Source organism: Candoia aspera, chromosome 2 (assembly GCF_035149785.1).
Source record: "Candoia aspera isolate rCanAsp1 chromosome 2, rCanAsp1.hap2, whole genome shotgun sequence".
NCBI lineage: Eukaryota > Metazoa > Chordata > Lepidosauria > Squamata > Boidae > Candoia > Candoia aspera.
In genome coordinates, this window is record NC_086154.1 from 53,359,594 (window position 1) to 53,378,105 (window position 18,512).

The following is an 18,512-nucleotide window of genomic DNA, read 5'->3' on the forward strand; positions in this document are numbered from 1 at the left end:
TGTCCATGAATAGAACTTAAGGGAAATTCCTACCAATAGAATTAAATTCAAAATTCATGGCATTATCTACACTCATCAACCACATCAAGAAAAATGTACTTTTATTTGTGTATAATGTTTAATGCATTGTAGCAAAAAATCTTGGTTGACAGAAGTAAAAAAATATTCTATCTTTAAAATAATTGAACTAAGTCGGCCCCAACATACATTGATTGATTGATTGACCGATTTATATATATATATATATATATATATATATATATATATAATCATTATAGTAGGAAAAGCCAATTTGATATATGGTGAAAACACAATTTTCAGTATGCAATGGCATAACTAGAACATCATTCTGGAGCTAACAGTCACAAAATATGCTCAGTTAAGAAGAGACTTGTAATGTTTTTTCTGCTTATGTAAGACAATATCAAACAATAGCTCTATCACCATCCAAGTTTTTTTTAAATCTTAAACTTATAGTGCTGTGTATTATAAATACTTTATATAGACCTGCTAGAAGGTTTATTTAGTTTACTACAGCTCTATTACTCAATAGTACTCTATTTTCTAATTCCAATTTTCACAGATCTTCTTGTTCACTGCATTCACAGGATGAAACCCAGCGATTTAGGATCAATTCCTTTAAAAAGAAAGACATGGATTATAAAATATGTAAAATATATAAATATTTTTACTGAATAATATTGTTAACTGATGTATATTTTCCTATTGAAGAGAGAGCAAAAAGGAGAAGCTCTGCACTTGGATTGCTTCTGCAGAAGTTTGGTCCACACCAAGCTACAGCCAACCAGAGACATGAATCTTGCTGCAAGCACAAAAACCACTGAGACTATTAGTGGAAATGGAAGACTGATTCTTTCCTAAATATTGTTTCCCTGTAGTCAATATATAATTGTTTCATCTCTAAATAAGGCAATAGTTCATCAAGGGAAATAACAGGCAATCGTTATTCGTGGGGTCCGTATTTATGAATTTGCTTATTTGTGAAAATATTTTTGTCACCCCAAAATCAGTACTCACGGCACTATCACACTTATTTGCAGACATGCAGAGTGGCAAAACATTGGAATTGCCAGATGTGCAAGTTCCCAGCTGAAGTTTCAGCATTCACTAATTCAGTATTCATGACATTTTCACAGAATGTAACTATTGCAAATAATGAGAATTGCCTGTACTAGTTGCAATAGCACTTCCAATGTCTTCTGGCTGACCTTCCAGATTTTTGAGGATCAACTTACTATCTAATGGATGTTTTACATAGCTGAGATCTAAAGTGTTATTTTTAGCATTGCACATATTATGAGATTTTTTAAACCTTTCGAGGATATCATTCCAATATTGTGACTGCTTCACAGGGTTCTTCTGATTTGATGGGGCTGCTTCATTTCAAGATAAAATAAGCTCAAATTCCTTTAGGAGGAAAAACAGATATTTTGCATCCAAAACATTATTTTCCAAGTTTTTTTTTTTTTTTTTAACTATAGAAAGCATCATTTCTGGCACTGCTGTTTCAAAGGCAATTACAGGCAGTGCTTGCTGCTTGTTATTCGTTCAGTTGCTTCCGACTCTTCATGACTTCATGGACCAGCCCACGCCAGAGCTTCCTGTCGGTCAACACCCCCAGCTCCCCCAGGGACGAGTCCGTCACCTCTAGAATATCATCCATCCACCTTGCCCTTGGTCGACCCCTCTTCCTTTTGCCCTCCACTCTCCCCAGCATCAGCATCTTCTCCAGGGTGTCCTGTCTTCTCATTATGTGGCCAAAGTATTTCAGTTTTGCCTTTAATATCATTCCCTCAAGTGAGCAGTCTGGCTTGATTTCCTGGAGTATGGACTGGTTTGATCTTCTTGCGGTCCAAGGCACTCTCAGAATTTTCCTCCAACACCACAGTTCCAAAGCATCTATCTTCCTTCTCTCAGCCTTCCTTATGGTCCAGCTCTCGCAGCCCTATGTTACTATGGGGAATACCATTGCTTTAACTATGCAGACCTTTGTTGTCAGTGTGAGATGTCTCTGCTCTTAACTATTTTATTGAGATTTGTCATTGCTCTCCTCCCAAGAATTAAATGTCTTCTGATTTCCTGGATGCAGTCAGTGTCCGCGGTAATCTTTGTGCCTAGAAATACAAAGTCTGTCACTGCCTCTACATTTTCTCCCTCTGCCAGTTATCAATCAAGTTGGTTGCCATAATCTTGGTTTTTTTGAGGTTTAACTGCAACGCAGCTTTTGCACTTCCTTCTTTCACCTTCGTCATAAAGCTCCTCAGTTCCTCCTCACTTTCAGCCATCAAAGTGGTATCATCTACATATCTGACATTGTTAAGATTTCTTCCAGCGATCTTAACCCCAACCATGGATTCCTCCAGCCCAGCACGTCACATGATGTGTTCTGCGTACAAATTGAATAGGTTGGGTGAGAGTATACAGCCCTGCCGTACTCCGTTCCCAATCTTAAACCAGTCCGTTGTTCCGTGGTCTGTTCTTACTGTTGCTACTTGGTCGTTATACAGATTGTTCAGGAGGCATACAAGATGACTTGGTATCCCCATACCACTAAGAACTTGCCACAATTTGTTATGGTCCACACAGTCAAAGGCTTTAGAATAGTCAATAAAACAGAAATAGATGTTCTTCTGAAACTCCCTGGCTTTTTCCATTATCCAGCGGATATTGGCAATTTGGTCCCGAGTTCCTCTGCCTTTTCGAAACCCAGCTTGTACATCTGGCAATTCTCACTCCATGAGTTGCTGAAGTCTACCTTGCAGGATCTTGAGCATTACCTTACTGGCATGTGAAATGAGTGCCACTGTTCGATAGTTTGAACATTCTTTAGTGTTTCCCTTCTTTGGTATGGGGATATAAATTGATTTTTTCCAATCTGATGGCCATTCTTGAGTTTTCCAAATTTGCTGGCATATGGCATACATCACCTTGACAGCATCATCTTGCAAGATTTTAAACAGTTCATCTGGGATACCGTTGTCTCCTGCTGCCTTGCTATTAGCAGTGCTTCACAACTGGGACCAGCAACTCAGTCGTTAAGCAAAGTGGTTGCTAAGACACATAACCGTGTCTATGCTTATGATCTTACTTCAGCCTTCCTTCGCTTTTACAGAACTGCAAAGGTCATAAATGCGAGGATTGGTCGCAAAGTTACTTTTTCATCTCCATAACTGCAAAGGTTGCTAAACAAGGTAGTCACTAAACAAGGACTATCTAACTTATTGCTGGACAAATTAGTTTAATGTACTTGGATCCTCCATCATTCCTATTTCTTAGGAAGAAATGAAACTGTTATTCAAACAAAGGTGTAGCTGCATTTCAATCTCTTCTAATATATATATATTTGGCTTCAGGGAACTGACAGTGCATAAATGACTCAGATAATTCTGATATACTAAGATAAATTTAATTGTATTGCAAATCCAGATATTGTGTATGTGTTCTAAATTCCAGAAGCCATGTATTATACTCGTAGGTTTATAGCAGTAAATAAATAATAATTCAATGCTTGTACCTGACAAAACGTTAAATTGGGAGGAGACATACATACCTGAACTTTCATTCTTTTGAGACATTCGGGTGAAAGCATTTCTTTTTCATTCATATCAGATGGCTTAATCAAATAGCAGAACATGAGTTCCTGGTGACAAATAAATTATATTATCAAATGTCAAGTAAATGTAAATATGCTCATTTTTTTTCCTGAAAGCTTCAAATTAAGGTTCATTCACTCTTTACAATAGTAACGGGACAGATATTATCTATTATTCCAATTAAAAACAAGGGTAAAAGAGTCCTTGTGTAACAGTGTGCTTTACATAAAGTTTCTAGTTTTCAGAAGAGCACTGGAAGCTCTTTTGTTCATTTCACTGTTCCTGGGGAAGCTCCAAACCATTCAGTGATTTTCTAGAGTGAATTTTCAGAGGAAATTGAGGTGAGAAAAATCCTTGTGTGCAAACAGGTAACCTATAGGGATGTACAGCACTTTGGATTCAAAGGCAAAATATACTTTGGAGTGTGTGGGGATGTAAATGTAGACCTGCTTGCAACTCCTGAAAGCAGCTGTGTCTTTTCCTAGGATTATGTGGCTGCCCATTGCAGCCCAATCCCAAGAAAACATGCATTTGGTGTAAGGAGTTGTAGGCACATAGTACGTTTGTGCTACTGGGTCTTCCGAAGCTCCCTTTTGCCTTTGAATCCAAAGTGGTACAGAGCCCTAAAAATTAGGATTCCTGGTCTTCAGAGATAACCTTCATCTATAATTACTATAATTCAGTTGCTTCTTTCCAGCCATTTAGCTTTCCTAGAATGTACAGTGGGGATTATCACCATTTATCCTAAAAAGTATATTAGGACAAACTACATAAAAATATACTTGAAAAGTGTTCTGTAAAAGCACTTGGTAAATAAGTATTCAAGGAAATCTCAATTACTAGAGAAATAGAATCTGAATTACTCAAGACCCCACAAAAGCTGGAAAGTTGACATTTTATATTCCGGTAGACCACTACTAAGAAGGTTTAGCCTTTTTTCACTCTTTTTTGAAATATCTAAGATCTGCTTCATATCAGTGATGGAAAATTAAAGATGGAAAAGAACAGAATCTTCTCATCAAAGCAACCTTAGAGTCAACCAGACCACATTTGTGGTTGTTTTCCAATTCACACATTGCAACATTTATGGGAAAGATTATTTTCCAGTGACAACCACAAAACATACGTAAATACACTCATTTATAGCAACATTTTTCTACTATATGCTTTACATGATTTCTCCTTCTGTCCTTAAAGTTACACATCCATTTCCCTCCATAGCATTTTTCGTGTACTTTAAAATGATTCTTCTTATCAGCTACCTTAGAAACATTTGCTGTAGTTCTGTTCAATCCAGACAAAGATTTCCAGCTGAATGGTCTGTGCAATGGTCCATCAAAATCATCATTAACTAATTCGGCAATCACAGAATAGCTGGAAAATAACCCCCAAGATCCTTTTTTAGGATGATCAGTTAAAACATGTATTCAAAAATCACAACCAAACAGTAATTTAAATATTGATGGCTCCTTCAGCATAGGTGAAAGAACCAATTTAGCAAGCAACTGAATATTAAATGCTTTTTTCATATTCTTTAAGTCTCTTTTCTGAAGTTGGTAAATTAGGGATATTTTCCCACAGTATTCATTCAAACAGGCAAGCAGACTATGTAGATTAAAGGAAGGGTAAAATCCAATGTAATATTACAATGATGAAGCTGCTTCGATGAGAGGTAGGAGCAATTCATTCCCCCCACTGCAGCCATCTCGCCCCTCTCCAAATCACCTCTGGACAGCAGGGAGGATCCCCCAGAACAGGTATTTGTGAGGAGAGTAATTCCTTACCACCCAGTTTCATGATTTAACTGCTTTCACTAGTAGAAGGAACAATACTGGTTTGCTCTTATCAAAACAGTGTTTAAAGATCACATGGGAAGCTTTTAATAAAATGCATTCTGATAATGTAGTAAGCATGCCAAAATCAACATGATTTTTCTTAATGTCTGAAATTCCAGCTATTCAAATGTTCCGAGTCCCTTATTTGAACCTCAGGGCATCTCCAGGGCTATTCTGTGGATAGCAGAACATTCCAGGGCTGGATAGATTATGTCAATGTCCTTATTGAAGATGGCCGCCTATGGGCTTTCCTAATTTGAGGCTTCTCTTGGCCTTTATTGTGGGAAAATAATATTCTGAATTATATCAAAGCAAATTAGAAACAAACATATAATCAAGTTTTAAAATAGCATCAAAGCTAAGCATAATACATAGTAAAAATGGAAATTATATCCAAACCTTTATGCTATACCTGGCATGGTAAAAAGGAGGGCCTTTTCGATATAGCACTACAACAGGAATAAAACAAACATTCATTTACTAGAAATGTCATGCGTTTTGTTTTCAGTTATTATAGGGTAAGATTTGTGGTAACCTATTACACAACTTTGAGAATCTAAACCATTTTATAGTAAGATGAGCTTGTATTCCAATCACAATGAATGTACTCAAAAATAAGTAGAAATCATACCAGATACTTATTAAAAATAAACTGATTTTACTTACTTTTATTCTTCCCTAATATTTGCCAACATTTTACCCCAGATAGCACCAGCACTAAAATGCAATTTTCAGTCTGAACACATACTTACAAGGAAGACTACAGCTGCCTTCACATAATGTATTCCAGGAATATAACAAGGAGAATTAACTATAATCAAGACAATATCCCAATATTCCTAGGAGCAGAACATTAACCCCACTAAAGAATGACTGAACGTAAACAACATTTACATAATACAGCAAACTAATGCGCTGTAGCTGATGCTACCAAATGATCGATTAGCAGTATGTTAACAGGAAGTTTAATAGCAGATGGGTATTAATGCATAAATAACATGCTTTAAAATTCAAGTTTTGGAAAAAATTGTCTAAATTATCTTAGTTAACTTGAAGATAACACACTATTATGTTGGGTATGGGAAAGGAAATGATGAGAACAGACTGTTCACAATACGTCCCAATTAGGACTTATCCAGAGAAATTCCTGGGCTCATTCACCATGCTCACAAGTTTTACAGAGAATTGAAAAGAAGAATAAAACTAGAACTCTTCATTTAAAAATGAGTTCAGTAATATTAAAAATAAACATCAGCAATAGATTTTAAAATTTGTTTTGCTTATAGTAAAAAGCATTTCATACACACTGGATAGTAGACTACCAATTAAACATTTAAGATTACAGCAGCACACACATATATTATTTAAACAAATCAGTGGGAGGACTACTGAAAAAAGGGGAAGCACTTAGCAAGAAAAATACCCTCTTTCTTTTGTGAAAGAGATACATTCTTATATAAAGACCCAAAATTATTTAAGTTTGGATTTAACCAAATAAAATTGTATACATTAATCATGTATTTATACACTATGAGAGGTCAGCTATGCTGATACTTGTATTAAAATCCTTGTTATTAAAATCCCACATGTGATTTCTCTAACTTACTGCCACTTGAATCAACCATATCACTGCAAGGAAATGAAGATTATCTCATCAGAACGATTATGAGCTGACTTGGATGACTCCAATTTGGCCATCATAAAGAGGAGAATGCAGCAGCACCTACTAGCATACTATCCCCATGCTGTCATTTCCTCATTCATATGGAAATGACATGTCTGAATTATGTTCTAGGTGTACAAAATACCATGCATTCATTCATTCCAGACAGGATCTTGGAATTCACTACTTAACACTGTAATTCAGGACAATGTCTGAATTGGGGATAGAGACAAAACCAGACAACATGCTGCACATATTCAGGTAGTCCCCATTTAGCAACCACAACTGGAACCGGCAACTTGGATGTTAAGCAAAGGGGCCGCGACTGTGCTTATTACCTTATTACATCTTTCTTTTGCTTTACAGACCTGCAAAAGGTCATAGTTACTTCTTCATCACTATCGTAACTGCAAACAGTCGCTGTCCAAGGCAGTTGCTAAACAAAGACTACCTGTAATGGGCTAGTTATCATCACCCTCTCTCAGGCAACCCAACCCATAGGTTATTTTTGTGGGGAAATACAAGGCAGAAGCATTACGTATACTGCCTTGAGTTGTACAAAATAAAAGCGGAATATAGATATCATCATCATCATCATCATCTGAATGGACCTTCCCTTGTCCAGTTACTTCACGAGATGCTAATAATGAAAGAATACTACTTACACAAATCAGTTCCGTATTTCAGGCCAACTTTAGGGACCCATCCTTTACCGCGGAAATAATGATAAGCCATGTATGTAGCCTTAAAATTGGGTTGTGCTTTGCTAAAAAGGTCCCATAGCTTCAGGATAGATAAAGGTGCCTTAAAAACACATCCATATGATTATTGTGAATGAATATATTCTACTATTATAGAAATGTCAAAGTGCTTTATTGGCAAAATTATGAAAACACACAAACAAGATAGAAGCCAAGTGTGAAATTTGTTATAAAAGGCAGACAATAGTAGCTTGGTAGGACTATTAACATTCCAGAATTATAAAAGATCAACAATAATTCCTGAAAAAACTGTCCTGCACACTTTCTTTAAAAAAATCATTGCCTCATTCTTATATATAGACTGGTCTGTTCTAAACAGAAATATGACTCCAGGAATGCAGCCAAAAATTATTTACATGCACAAATAGGTAAAATTATTTACATGCACACAATAAATAAGATTTTCTTTTATACTAACGGAAAAATTAGCAGCCCTTTTAAAAGTTGGTACAAAGTGCCTTAGAAATAGTGTGCTGTATTATTTGCTAATAAGCAATATTCCAATCAACAGATCTCTCACTCAGGAGTTACTACTGACAACAGGCATCAACTTACCTCATTGCTATAAATATTTAAACATCCCAGAGCATAGGCCAAGAAAAAAGCCTAAAAATGACATCAAATAAAATTAGTTTGTGCATGTTTAAAGTATTAAAGTGCTGAGAAAGCTTTCTTTATAGAGATCTGAAAAGGAAATCATATTTAAGGTACTATAAGTATATATTGACAATTTGATGAACAGAAAACAGAGTTTAGATATGATTATTTACATGTGAATAGGCAAGTATTGGATTATACAAAAGTATTTCTGCAAAGTAATTAACATGCTGCATTTTTCCTGAGCAAGTTAAACTGGGGGGGAGGGGGGAATATATTCTTTCCCTTACTTATGTATTACCACAAAATGGAAGGAGTCCAGGGAGGGGTAGACTTCCATAGTGTATATTAGTGCTAAGCAACAGAAATCCATTGCTGAAGAAGGAAATCAAGGCAAAATCTCAAGAATAAATTCTGTGAAAAAGTAGGTATGAAGTGGTAAGGGACTTGGTGAGTTAAGTTAGCTATCATGCAGCAGTTGGTGGCAAATGACATAGTAGATCTGTAACTCCAGCTAGTTGCTGCTTAAAAAGCCATCTTCCCACAACAGAAGGGCTTGCTAGACAAAGTCACTTTGCTGCTCCAGTTATGCACACTTCCATTTAATCTCCCCAATCTTATAAGTGTGCCTTGAAATTTTCAGTTTAGACTTTTGAAAAAAGAGAGACGTCCTTATAAGGCTTTTTCTCAATATATGCAGATAGAAACCAAGAGAGAATACAAAACTTACCTCTTCTAGACTGAGTTGCAGATATTCAAATATCCTGAACGGATTTCTTCTGCATACTAATTTTGCTTTTTTGATTAACTACAAGAAAGTAATACAAGTTAAAAAGAAGCAATCAAAACATCTCTGTAATTTACACCGCATCAGCTAAAGGTCAGCCATAATGAACTGTATCTGCTTTGTGCCATAAAACATCCTTTTGATCTTTTCACCTCTTCTAAATCCTAGAAGATCTTCTAAATCCTCCAGCTTTTGCTGGTCATAACATTCAACTCTGACATTATAGCAGGTCTGCAGGCAAAGACATGACTTTCAGATGTTCCTATTCAGTCTCACTGGTGTTGCAACATGCAACAGGACTCTAAGAAATTAGAACTGCAATTCCCAGATTAAGCTATTATTACAGAATAAATGGCACAGGTTTTTAACTGCACCTTGCTGGTATCCATCAACTGACTAGTTTCAGAGTTTCTTAATAAAAAGGGATAAATGACATCTATAAAGCAAAATGCCCAATTTAATAATTTTTAAATTGACTTTACCATTCAGTCAAGTTATACTTACATGCAATTCCTCACTTGTTTCCTCTTCTGAACACAGATCTGATTCTTCTTGTATTAATACAAGCTCATGCTCATATTCATTATTAATAAAACAATGAGATTCTGGTTCAATATAATCATCTTCTCTGCAGCTATCACACATATTAAGAGGACACTGTTGTGCTGAATGAGTTTTAGCTACCATTTTAGAGTCTGTTATGTCTGATTCACTACAGTCATATTTGACTAATGGATCACAAAGTGAATCATCTTTGAAACACATGATGTTATTCCCATTAATTTCAGATGAAGTCATTAAAAGCGCTGGCTCTTCTTTATTGGCTTCCATTTTAAGCATTCCTTCATCTTGAAATTCATTACTTTGTCCAGTTTCTATCCTTAGATTAATTTGTTTAGTGTAATTTTGAATAATTGTGTGGATTGTGGGGTCATCCATTCCCTGTTCTGACAGAAGATTTTTAGCCCATCCAACACAACATTGGTACCTGGAATAGAAGAAAACAGGAAGTATGGGCTTGTAGTATATAGAAGTTCTGAATAAATGTACAAACAATATCAAAGTATCTGCAAAACAAACAATTACTTCCCAGTTTCACAAAAGTCTTAAATATTAAATATTTATTTTATTTAATCATATATTCTATATCTGTGGCCACAAAATATTGTTGTTGATATTTTTATATTGCAAAACACATGAAGACTACAGTTATTACCCACCTCTCCTTCTGACAGGTTTAGTGAGGATTGTCCTATATAACAGACCCACAGCCTCTGGGATTCTCAGTGGTACATAAAGAATGTACTGTCATCCACTCAAGCTTTTACCTTTTGATCAAGACAAAGAGTCTAGAGCTAAGTAGCACTAGTTGAGGCAAAGAAGATTAAAAATTCACAAGTGTAGTGCATATGTTATTGAACAGCAAGATCAGTAATTTCGCTCTTTTACACATTCCTTTTATGATGATGGTTGTGTTATTATTAATTTAATTTGCAAGTTACTCTTGTAACTTGCATACCTGGAAGAAGAGCAACTTGCAAATAAAATAAAATAAATAATACTACAACGTCAGACTGGAATTGTAGAGCTGAATCTAAATTCCAGCTGGAGCTCTAGGGTCTTAATTACATTTAGGACACATTTTTAAAGGAATATTTGAGCATTATTTTCTTTTGAAAATGGAATAGACTAAAGGAAATATTTAATTTCACCACTTATTTTTATTAATTGTTCAGAAGGTGAACTCTTTCATAAGAAACTCTTGCATTGTCATTTAAGAAATCAAGATTTGGTAGCATTATGTACAGAGAATGGCTATATTGTGCACTGTCCTCTCAGAGGGAAGGTTGTGTTTTCTTGACTGACTATATACTTCTCTGCTTGTTCACATAAGCTTTTGCTGAAATACTATTTTTTAAGTAAAATGTGTCAGTCCTTCATGCTGATACTGAATCTTACTATTTTAAGTTCTAGCCAACTAATATTCTGCTGTTGCCCCCTTGAGGTCAAAGTGTCTTTAATGACTGGGTTGGATATGTTGTTTCCCATCCAAGAAGACCTGCACTGTGGTAAACTTATTTTGTCTGCTTCTTCCACAATCATTCCCATTGTAAGCTTAAGAGATTCAGCCACAATCCTAGTTTCTCGTGGATTCAAGCTGGGATGGACACCGAGACTCATGAGATTCTAAATGGCCAATACAATCTCCTGAATGTGGTTTCTTTTCAAACTGTATCTATCATTCATCTTGTAAAAGAGAATGGAATTGAGACCAGAGGCAAAGTTCTGGCAAGGCATGATCATCATTCCTATATATCAATGCCAAAGTCATTAGAGTCATAGTGTCAGAAAAAATTGGAGTGTATAATGCTGTAGTTTCTTCTTGACTGGGATATGAAGTATGCTTCAAAAAGATCTATCGATACCAGAAATGTTTGCTGATGGCTGCCACAGTAAACTCCAACACTTCCATTTTTAAATGCTTCTCTGAGTAGTTCGCTCAGCCCTTTAAGATCCAAGACTGCTCTGATGCCTGTGTTCCTCTTCTGAAAACTAAAAAGATGGAATAAACTCCATATCTGAGCCAGTGCATGAACACTGTTTCTAAGATTTGGCTAACAAATGCCTAAATTTGAAGTTGTGATGTTTCAGCATATTTCTTGAACTTTTTTTACATTACTAAGAAACAATAGCAACATGAGATATGACTTTTAAAAATAGCACACAAACTTTTTTTCTGAACAGACAAGCAAACTCAGAGGAGTAATTCTTTGAAGCAGTATCCCTCACCTACTGATCCACAGTAAACTGTGATCTCATCAAGAAGAATTCTAAAGAGTATTCTCCTTTAGCTTTCTGGATTGCTTTGACATCACACAAATACGTATCTTTTTAAACCCTTCTTAAACTTGGATAAGGAAGCATAATTTCAGGAAAGAGACAGGCTCTTTTGGGGCACCTTTAGAGGACCTGAGGATGTCTAACTGTGTGAGCAACTTGTTCTTGCTTTCAGAGGTCAGACTGAAAGGACCTGGCAGGCTTAAGTAAGTTCTTCTTTTCCACAGGCAAGGCTTTTTCATACATCCCTAAATATAGCAAGCAAGGGATACTCTAAATTTCAGGCTCCTGTTAAGAGGGAACTCACCATTACTGCTTAAGAAACTGAATATATGTGCCATTCTCAGCCAAATGTTTTATCTCTAGATAAAAAGTCAGTGAGGAATGGAGCATAGACAAAATTTCTTAAGATCATCCTTCTTAAGAATAAAGCATGTGTATGCGCTGTAGCTGGTTCAAGCTCCACTGCTGACCAAGTATGGCAAGACCAGGAAACCATCCTCCATTCAAAAAGGCAAGTTTAAATGTGCAGCTGGCTTAATGGCTCCAAAAGGGAATGTAATCCCAAGGTGGAAAATTGCCATTTAATTCTGGAAAGATGCGGTTTGCTGAAATTATGGTTGAGAACCAGCCAGAATCGTACTGTGATTTGTTTACTAACCAAAATTTAAATTAATCAGGGTTCCCCATATTAAGCCCTTGCAAAAAACTGCAGTTAATCTAAAGTCATTTTTAAAAAAAACATTTCTTTGCTATGAGAACAAGGAAAGACAGGGACCACACTTGACATGCTTTCTCCTGTAAATCCTGAAGCAAGAGTCAATATAAACTATTGCAACAGATGACTGCTACTGTCTAATATTCAAAAGCCAAATCAAATTAAGACTTAAATAATTGCTTGATAATCCTTGGTTCAGATAAACCTCCACATATTTAGATTTTCCCATCTTAATCACTCAATAGTTGGAAAGATAATGGTAAAGGGAAGATTTAATTGAGGAATCAAAGGAAGAGCACTTTGTTTCTTTAAAGTAACTAACAATAAGACAACACTTGTTGATTAGACTGTTAATTTATAGTTAATAAGCAAGCTGCGGCTCAAACTCTAGACTAGACAAAGCAAAGAGAAGAACTTACTTTTTTGATGAGACTATTGGCATGTTTAATTTAGCATCTGCAATAAAACATATAATTACTGTTTTTGCATTCAAAGAATCAGAACATTAATAAAATAGTTTGGATACAGTTTCAAGAAAGATATTCATAAGATACTTACTGTATGATATTCAAAAAGCTTTATTATGAAAACCACATGGAAAGCTGGGAGAGGGGTGGCATATAAATAATTGTGGTAAATATAGAACTACACTAATCTTGAAAATAAATTTGAAAAGTGTAGCTGTCTCCCAATCTGCACAATCAGAGGACTCAAAGCCACACTATTGCAATATTGTGTAACCAAATGGCTACCATGTCTTTTTAATTTATCTGGGAAGAGTCTGAGCTGGTTACTCCTGAGGAAGTGGACAGAGGTCCTTGGGGGTATCAGTTCTGCCACTTCTGTGCTGCACTGGTGCCCCTCTTGGTTAGTGAAGGTCTTCTGGGAGGTGACACGCAGTTGGGTCCAAACAGTGATTAGTGCCTCACTAAAGGAGTAATTAGCGCCTCACCTTGAAGAAGACGCTGGTATGCCTCTTTCTCAAGAAGCCTTCCTTGGACCCATGTTGGACAACTTTCGTCCGCTCTCCAACCTTCCCTTTTTAGGGAAGATTGTTGTGAGACTGGTAGGCCAGGTTATTTGTGCAACTGCCTCTCCCAGAGAGAATCAACCCTTTCCACTAGGTCTGATAGGGTGGGGGCACTCCAGATCCCTTAGATGCTGTCATCTCATAGGACCTAGAAAGCAGGCCTTCTCTTTGGTGGCCTCTTCTCTGTGAAACACCCTTTCCCCTGAGATCTGGCAGGCCCCCACCCTCCTAGCCTTTTGGAAGGCCTTGAAGAGCTGGCTGTTTCCACAAGCGTAGGGGTAGGGTGAAGCTGGAGCCCAGTATAGTTGAATGTGGATGTGTGGGGAGTGTTGCCTTTGGGGTGCCAGGAGTTTCCGTTGTGGTTTGGGGTGTTGTTGTTTTGTGATCCTGTCCAGGGTTATAGTATATAAGATGGGTGACAATGTAAGTCTAATAAATAAATACACACATACATATTCCAATTTACCTTTCCACTTAGCAGCCAACACAGGATCTGAAATACTATATTCTGGCCGACTTCTTGAAAGAATACCTTTTCCAAAAAATCCCTAGAAAACAAACAAAACCATGGTATCAACCATCTGATTTAGCAGAACAGCCTTGTCCAAACAGCAACACAGGATCAAGATCCAAGACTGATTAGTTTAATGGATTATACAAATAAAGTCAGCCAAAAATACCTTGCTGTATAGCTGTTCTATATCTTCAGGGTTCTTCACAATTACATTGTTATTTATAAATTCAGCCTGGCACATTTTATAAAGTCCTCCATGACTGCCTTCTGCAGAGGGAGAAATAGGGAATGGAGAGTCATACGATTCGTATACTTTCCTTTTCCTTCTTGGAGGATGAAAAACTGCTTCTGCCATTTTGTATTCTCTCTCTTTCAGCAAAAGTACCTAAAGATAAATAGCATAAAGAAATATTTGATATATTTTGTTATACTCTTAATTATTAATTGTACTCTACCCACCACTAATGCCAAAACTCCTTCCCTTGATTAGATATACCGAAATTAACAGAACAAAAGCAAAAGATTGCCAACCCAAATTTTAGCGAGAAATATTTTTCTATTTTGGTAATTCGTTTTGTAGTGATACATGGCATACAATTCTCTGACATGCTTGTACAATCAAATCATCTTTTCTCCTTGCTGTACTTGCACTCAAGCTTTTCACTAAGCACTTGCAGGACTGACAAGAAAATCCAGTAAAATCTGTGGACGTGCAAAAGGGATCTTGACAAAAGCAAGCAACTACCACATCTCGGAAATCAAAGTCAAACTGATTTGCAAATCCTGAAGAGGCTTGGTCTCTTGTATGCTCTTTTCTTTCCCCTCCTATACCCACAAACAAAATAAAGGAACCTTCTACTTAGCACATATTCAAAGAAAAGGGCTGTGGGGAACAGGGCTGCACATGCAGCTGTCTCACACCGTGTCAGACTATTTGTTCTTCTAGTTCCAGAGTACGCTTGTGGAACCAAGGGTTGCACTTGGTGCTTCATCACTACAGTGGGGACTCTTTTTTCAAAAGGAGGCAGATTCAGGACAAAAAAAAATGAGGCAAAGAAAATGCTGAATTGGGTTTTAATTTAATATAGTTAATATAATTACTGTGTATTTAATAACTTTTCTCTTGCCACATTAAAAATTACAGTTTGGTAGCAACTTTTACAGGGACTCTCAACGTTGCAACCACAGCTTTCAGGAGCTATGTTCCTGCTGTCCAAAGCTATGTACAGGTAGTTCTTGCTTAATGACTGCCCTGTTTAGTGACCAAAGCTACAACAATGCTGAAAAAGTAACTTTATGACCAAGCCTTGCAGTTATGACCGTTGCAGCATCCCCGTGGTCATGTGATTGAGATTTGGGCACTTCACAACCAGCAGGCATTTACAATCGTTGCAGCGTCTCAGGGTCCCCATTTGTTCACTTCACAGCCAGCTTCCAACAAGCACAGTCAATGGAGAAGCCACCAATAAAATTGGAAATTGTGGTCACGTAATGTCATGCTTAACGATTGCAGGTGATTCATGTAAAGACCGTGGTGGAAGTGAGGTTGTAAGCCTGTCACGGTCATGTGATATCTCACTTAACAACCATGTTGCTTGGTGATGGAGTTGCCAGTCCCCATTGTGGTTGTTAAGTGAGGACTACCTGTACTCTTAACAGCTTGCAAAGTGGGACCAAGGCCTAAAATACTGGATATACCAGTGACTGAGTGTGTCTTTTATGCATGATAATGGTACGGCTCTCTACTGAGGTATAGGCCCTTCCTAAACACAAAAGAAAGTCTCTTTTGAATCAAATATGGCTTCAGGGGACGTTATAGACCCATCCACACTGGAACCTTTGGTAGTAATGTGAGCACTGCCTTCTTTTAGAATGTTTTTCCACTTCCCACTCTAGTCTCCAGCTTAGTCATTTGCAATGATCTCTCCCACCCAAGTACTAACCAGGTTGGATCATGCTTAGCACTTCTGGAGGTGGGTGGGGAATGGCCAGTGTCTGCTAGATGCTGCCATCTGCTCTGGCACTTTTTATAACCTTTCACTCAAAAGGAATATGGGAAAGAAAAAAAAAAGACACTTGCACAAGTTCTTCTACACGCCACACACCAACTGAGGGGAAAGTAGTAACACCTCCCTCCCTCCCACACCCACACACAAACATGCATTTTTTTCATTCTCTTGTTCAGAACAGTTATGGTTTCCAGTAGAGAACTTAATACAAACAGTGATTATAAATAGGCTCCTGCAGGGATCTCCTACTCTTGGTAAATAAGGAAAGAAACTCCACACAGATTTCTCTGCAACAGTGGAAGAATGAAGAGCCTGTTATTCCCTCAGAGATAAAAAAGATAACAGCTCCATGCATACTTCTAGGTCTGACACTCAGCCTTTATATGCTTTCTAAGGAGGAATATGAACTTAATTTATTAGTTAATAATTTTAGAAGCTCAAAGTACCTGATCAGAGATTTTCTGCAACCTTTTTTTCAAAGGACTACATTTACAACCACAGAAAGGGGAGTCTCCACTCCGCACATGCATACTAAAACGCGGAACCGAAGGTTTTACGATTAGATGACTGACTGCAGCTCTCGCTCCCAGTTTGCGCTTCATGGGCTCCTGCAACTAAAAGCGATCATAGCCCACCCGCAACCGGATTTCAAAGCGGTTTCTCAAGCAAGGAAACCCTGTTCCCTACGCCGGACTCTTAGTCTTAAAGCGGAGCCGCTTCTCGTTCGTTCACCGCCCAGATAGCAAAGCGGCGCTTCTCTCGAAAGAGGCTGCTGGATTTGAAGCTCTGCGGGAATAACCCACCGAGTGGCGCGTGGTAAACGCGAGCCCGGTGCAATCGTGTTCAAGCCGCCTCCGAAGTAAAAGCGAGATTGACCGAGGGGGTTCCGCTTCGTTTGGTCGGAACGGCAGAGCAGCTCCCTTTCGCGAAAAAGGCCCCGCGGAGGGAGGATCCCGCTCAGTCGCTCCGTTTCCCACAGACAGCTCTCTTGATCGATCCAGTGAGTCCACCCGCCGACTTCGCGTTCACGCGACACTCATGCCCAAGATTAAAAGAACTCTGGTTTGTTCCAAATGCCCCACCTTCTGGGTTCGCGAGCTACAACCTAAGGCGGAACTGGGCTCTGGAGTAAAGCACGGCTCAGTGCACCGCCGCCAAGGGTGAGTCAAAGGGAGTCTAGCGCAGGGGTTATCCTTCAAAGCAGTGTCTCTTCTAGCCACTTCCTTGGGAGCACCCGGCTGACCTTTGAAGCTACGCAGGTCGGGACTAGTTAGTGCGTGGATAGGAGACCACTAGGGAATCCCAGGGCTGCAGTGTCGTATAGGAAATCGGAAAGCATCCCGGGGGAAGACAGTGGCAAACCACTCCCACGCGGTGGCCTAGAAAATAGTAAGGAAATGTCTATGAAGTCGGCAAGAGTCGAGCCCGACCGGAAAGAGACCACCCAGCTTATTAAAATCCCGACGTACTGTTTGAACCGAAGGTCTTCGTTTGACGACTGCTCTCATTTACGGTCCAGCGTGGTTGCTGTGGCAACGGAGAGGCGCAGCAGAGGGCCGTTCGGATGATGGCATGGATTTACGGCTCGGTTGTTGAGGCAACGGGGAGGCGACGGGCGAGGGAGAAAGCGCGTGATTGCGAAGGAACGTCAAGGCTTCGTTATCGCTGTTTGGGCGGCCACGTGCTTTTCGTGAGACTGACTTTGGGGAAGTGACGTCTACTCCGAAGGGCTGTGATGAGCTGAGTTTAGTCGAGTTAAAGGTGTTGTGAGTCTGTTCGTTGCAACGGTGCATCGGGAGATTATTTCTGCGTATCTCTGCATAGCTCTTTGCGAGATATTTCTTCCTCTACAACACTTAATAGTTTTCCAGCCTGTTTTTTTCCAAAACTTTGTTGAGAATGCCAACAATACATTCAACCATTTATATTAAATTGTTGTTACTTCCTAGAAGTTTGATTGATTGATTGAATTTTGCCACCACCATCTCCCCCCAAAAGGGGGACTCTGGGTGGTTTACAGCAAGGATAAATACATTAAAATACCATAATAAATATAAATACAAATATAATATTAAAAATAAATACAGTGTGAAATCCAGATGATGATACTAGTTGGAATATCACCCACGTGTATCTAAGAGGCCAT

At 38.2% G+C, this 18,512-nt stretch overlaps 1 protein-coding gene across 4 annotated transcripts; it reads right to left on the reverse strand.

The window, feature by feature from the left end:
- Window positions 1–84: 84 nt before the first annotated feature.
- TSEN2 (tRNA splicing endonuclease subunit 2) lies at window positions 85–18,020 on the reverse strand. 4 transcript variants are annotated; one of them, XM_063291834.1, is made up of 12 exons: window positions 17,836–18,016; window positions 14,524–14,742; window positions 14,310–14,391; window positions 13,233–13,269; window positions 9,762–10,245; window positions 9,201–9,278; window positions 8,429–8,479; window positions 7,778–7,916; window positions 5,862–5,898; window positions 4,877–4,988; window positions 3,572–3,661; window positions 85–637 (listed from the first exon to the last, which is right to left on the reverse strand). In XM_063291834.1, exons 1-12 carry the CDS (start codon window positions 17,872–17,874, stop codon window positions 578–580), a joined length of 1,428 nt encoding a protein of 475 aa, XP_063147904.1. In that variant the 5' UTR covers window positions 17,875–18,016; the 3' UTR covers window positions 85–577. The 4 variants fall into 4 exon arrangements, 3 of the variants coding, with proteins under 3 accessions (XP_063147904.1, XP_063147903.1, XP_063147905.1); XM_063291833.1 differs by lacking the exon at window positions 85–637 and having other exon boundaries at window positions 2,943–3,661; window positions 17,836–18,018; XM_063291835.1 differs by lacking the exon at window positions 85–637 and having other exon boundaries at window positions 2,943–3,661; window positions 17,610–17,866.
- Window positions 18,021–18,512: the final 492 nt, after the last annotated feature.

Excerpts from the sequence above, each read along its gene's own strand:
- TSEN2 (XM_063291833.1), bottom strand. The coding sequence starts at position 17,874 with ATGAGAGCAGTCGTCAAACGAAGACCTTCGGTTCAAACA. Across the intron at positions 14,743-17,835 it reads GAAGACCTTCGGTTCAAACA|GTACTTTTGCTGAAAGAGAG; the intron begins GTACGTCGGGAT and ends ATTTATCTTTAG. Across the intron at positions 10,246-13,232 it reads CCAATAGTCTCATCAAAAAA|GTACCAATGTTGTGTTGGAT; the intron begins GTAAGTTCTTCT and ends CTTCTATTCCAG.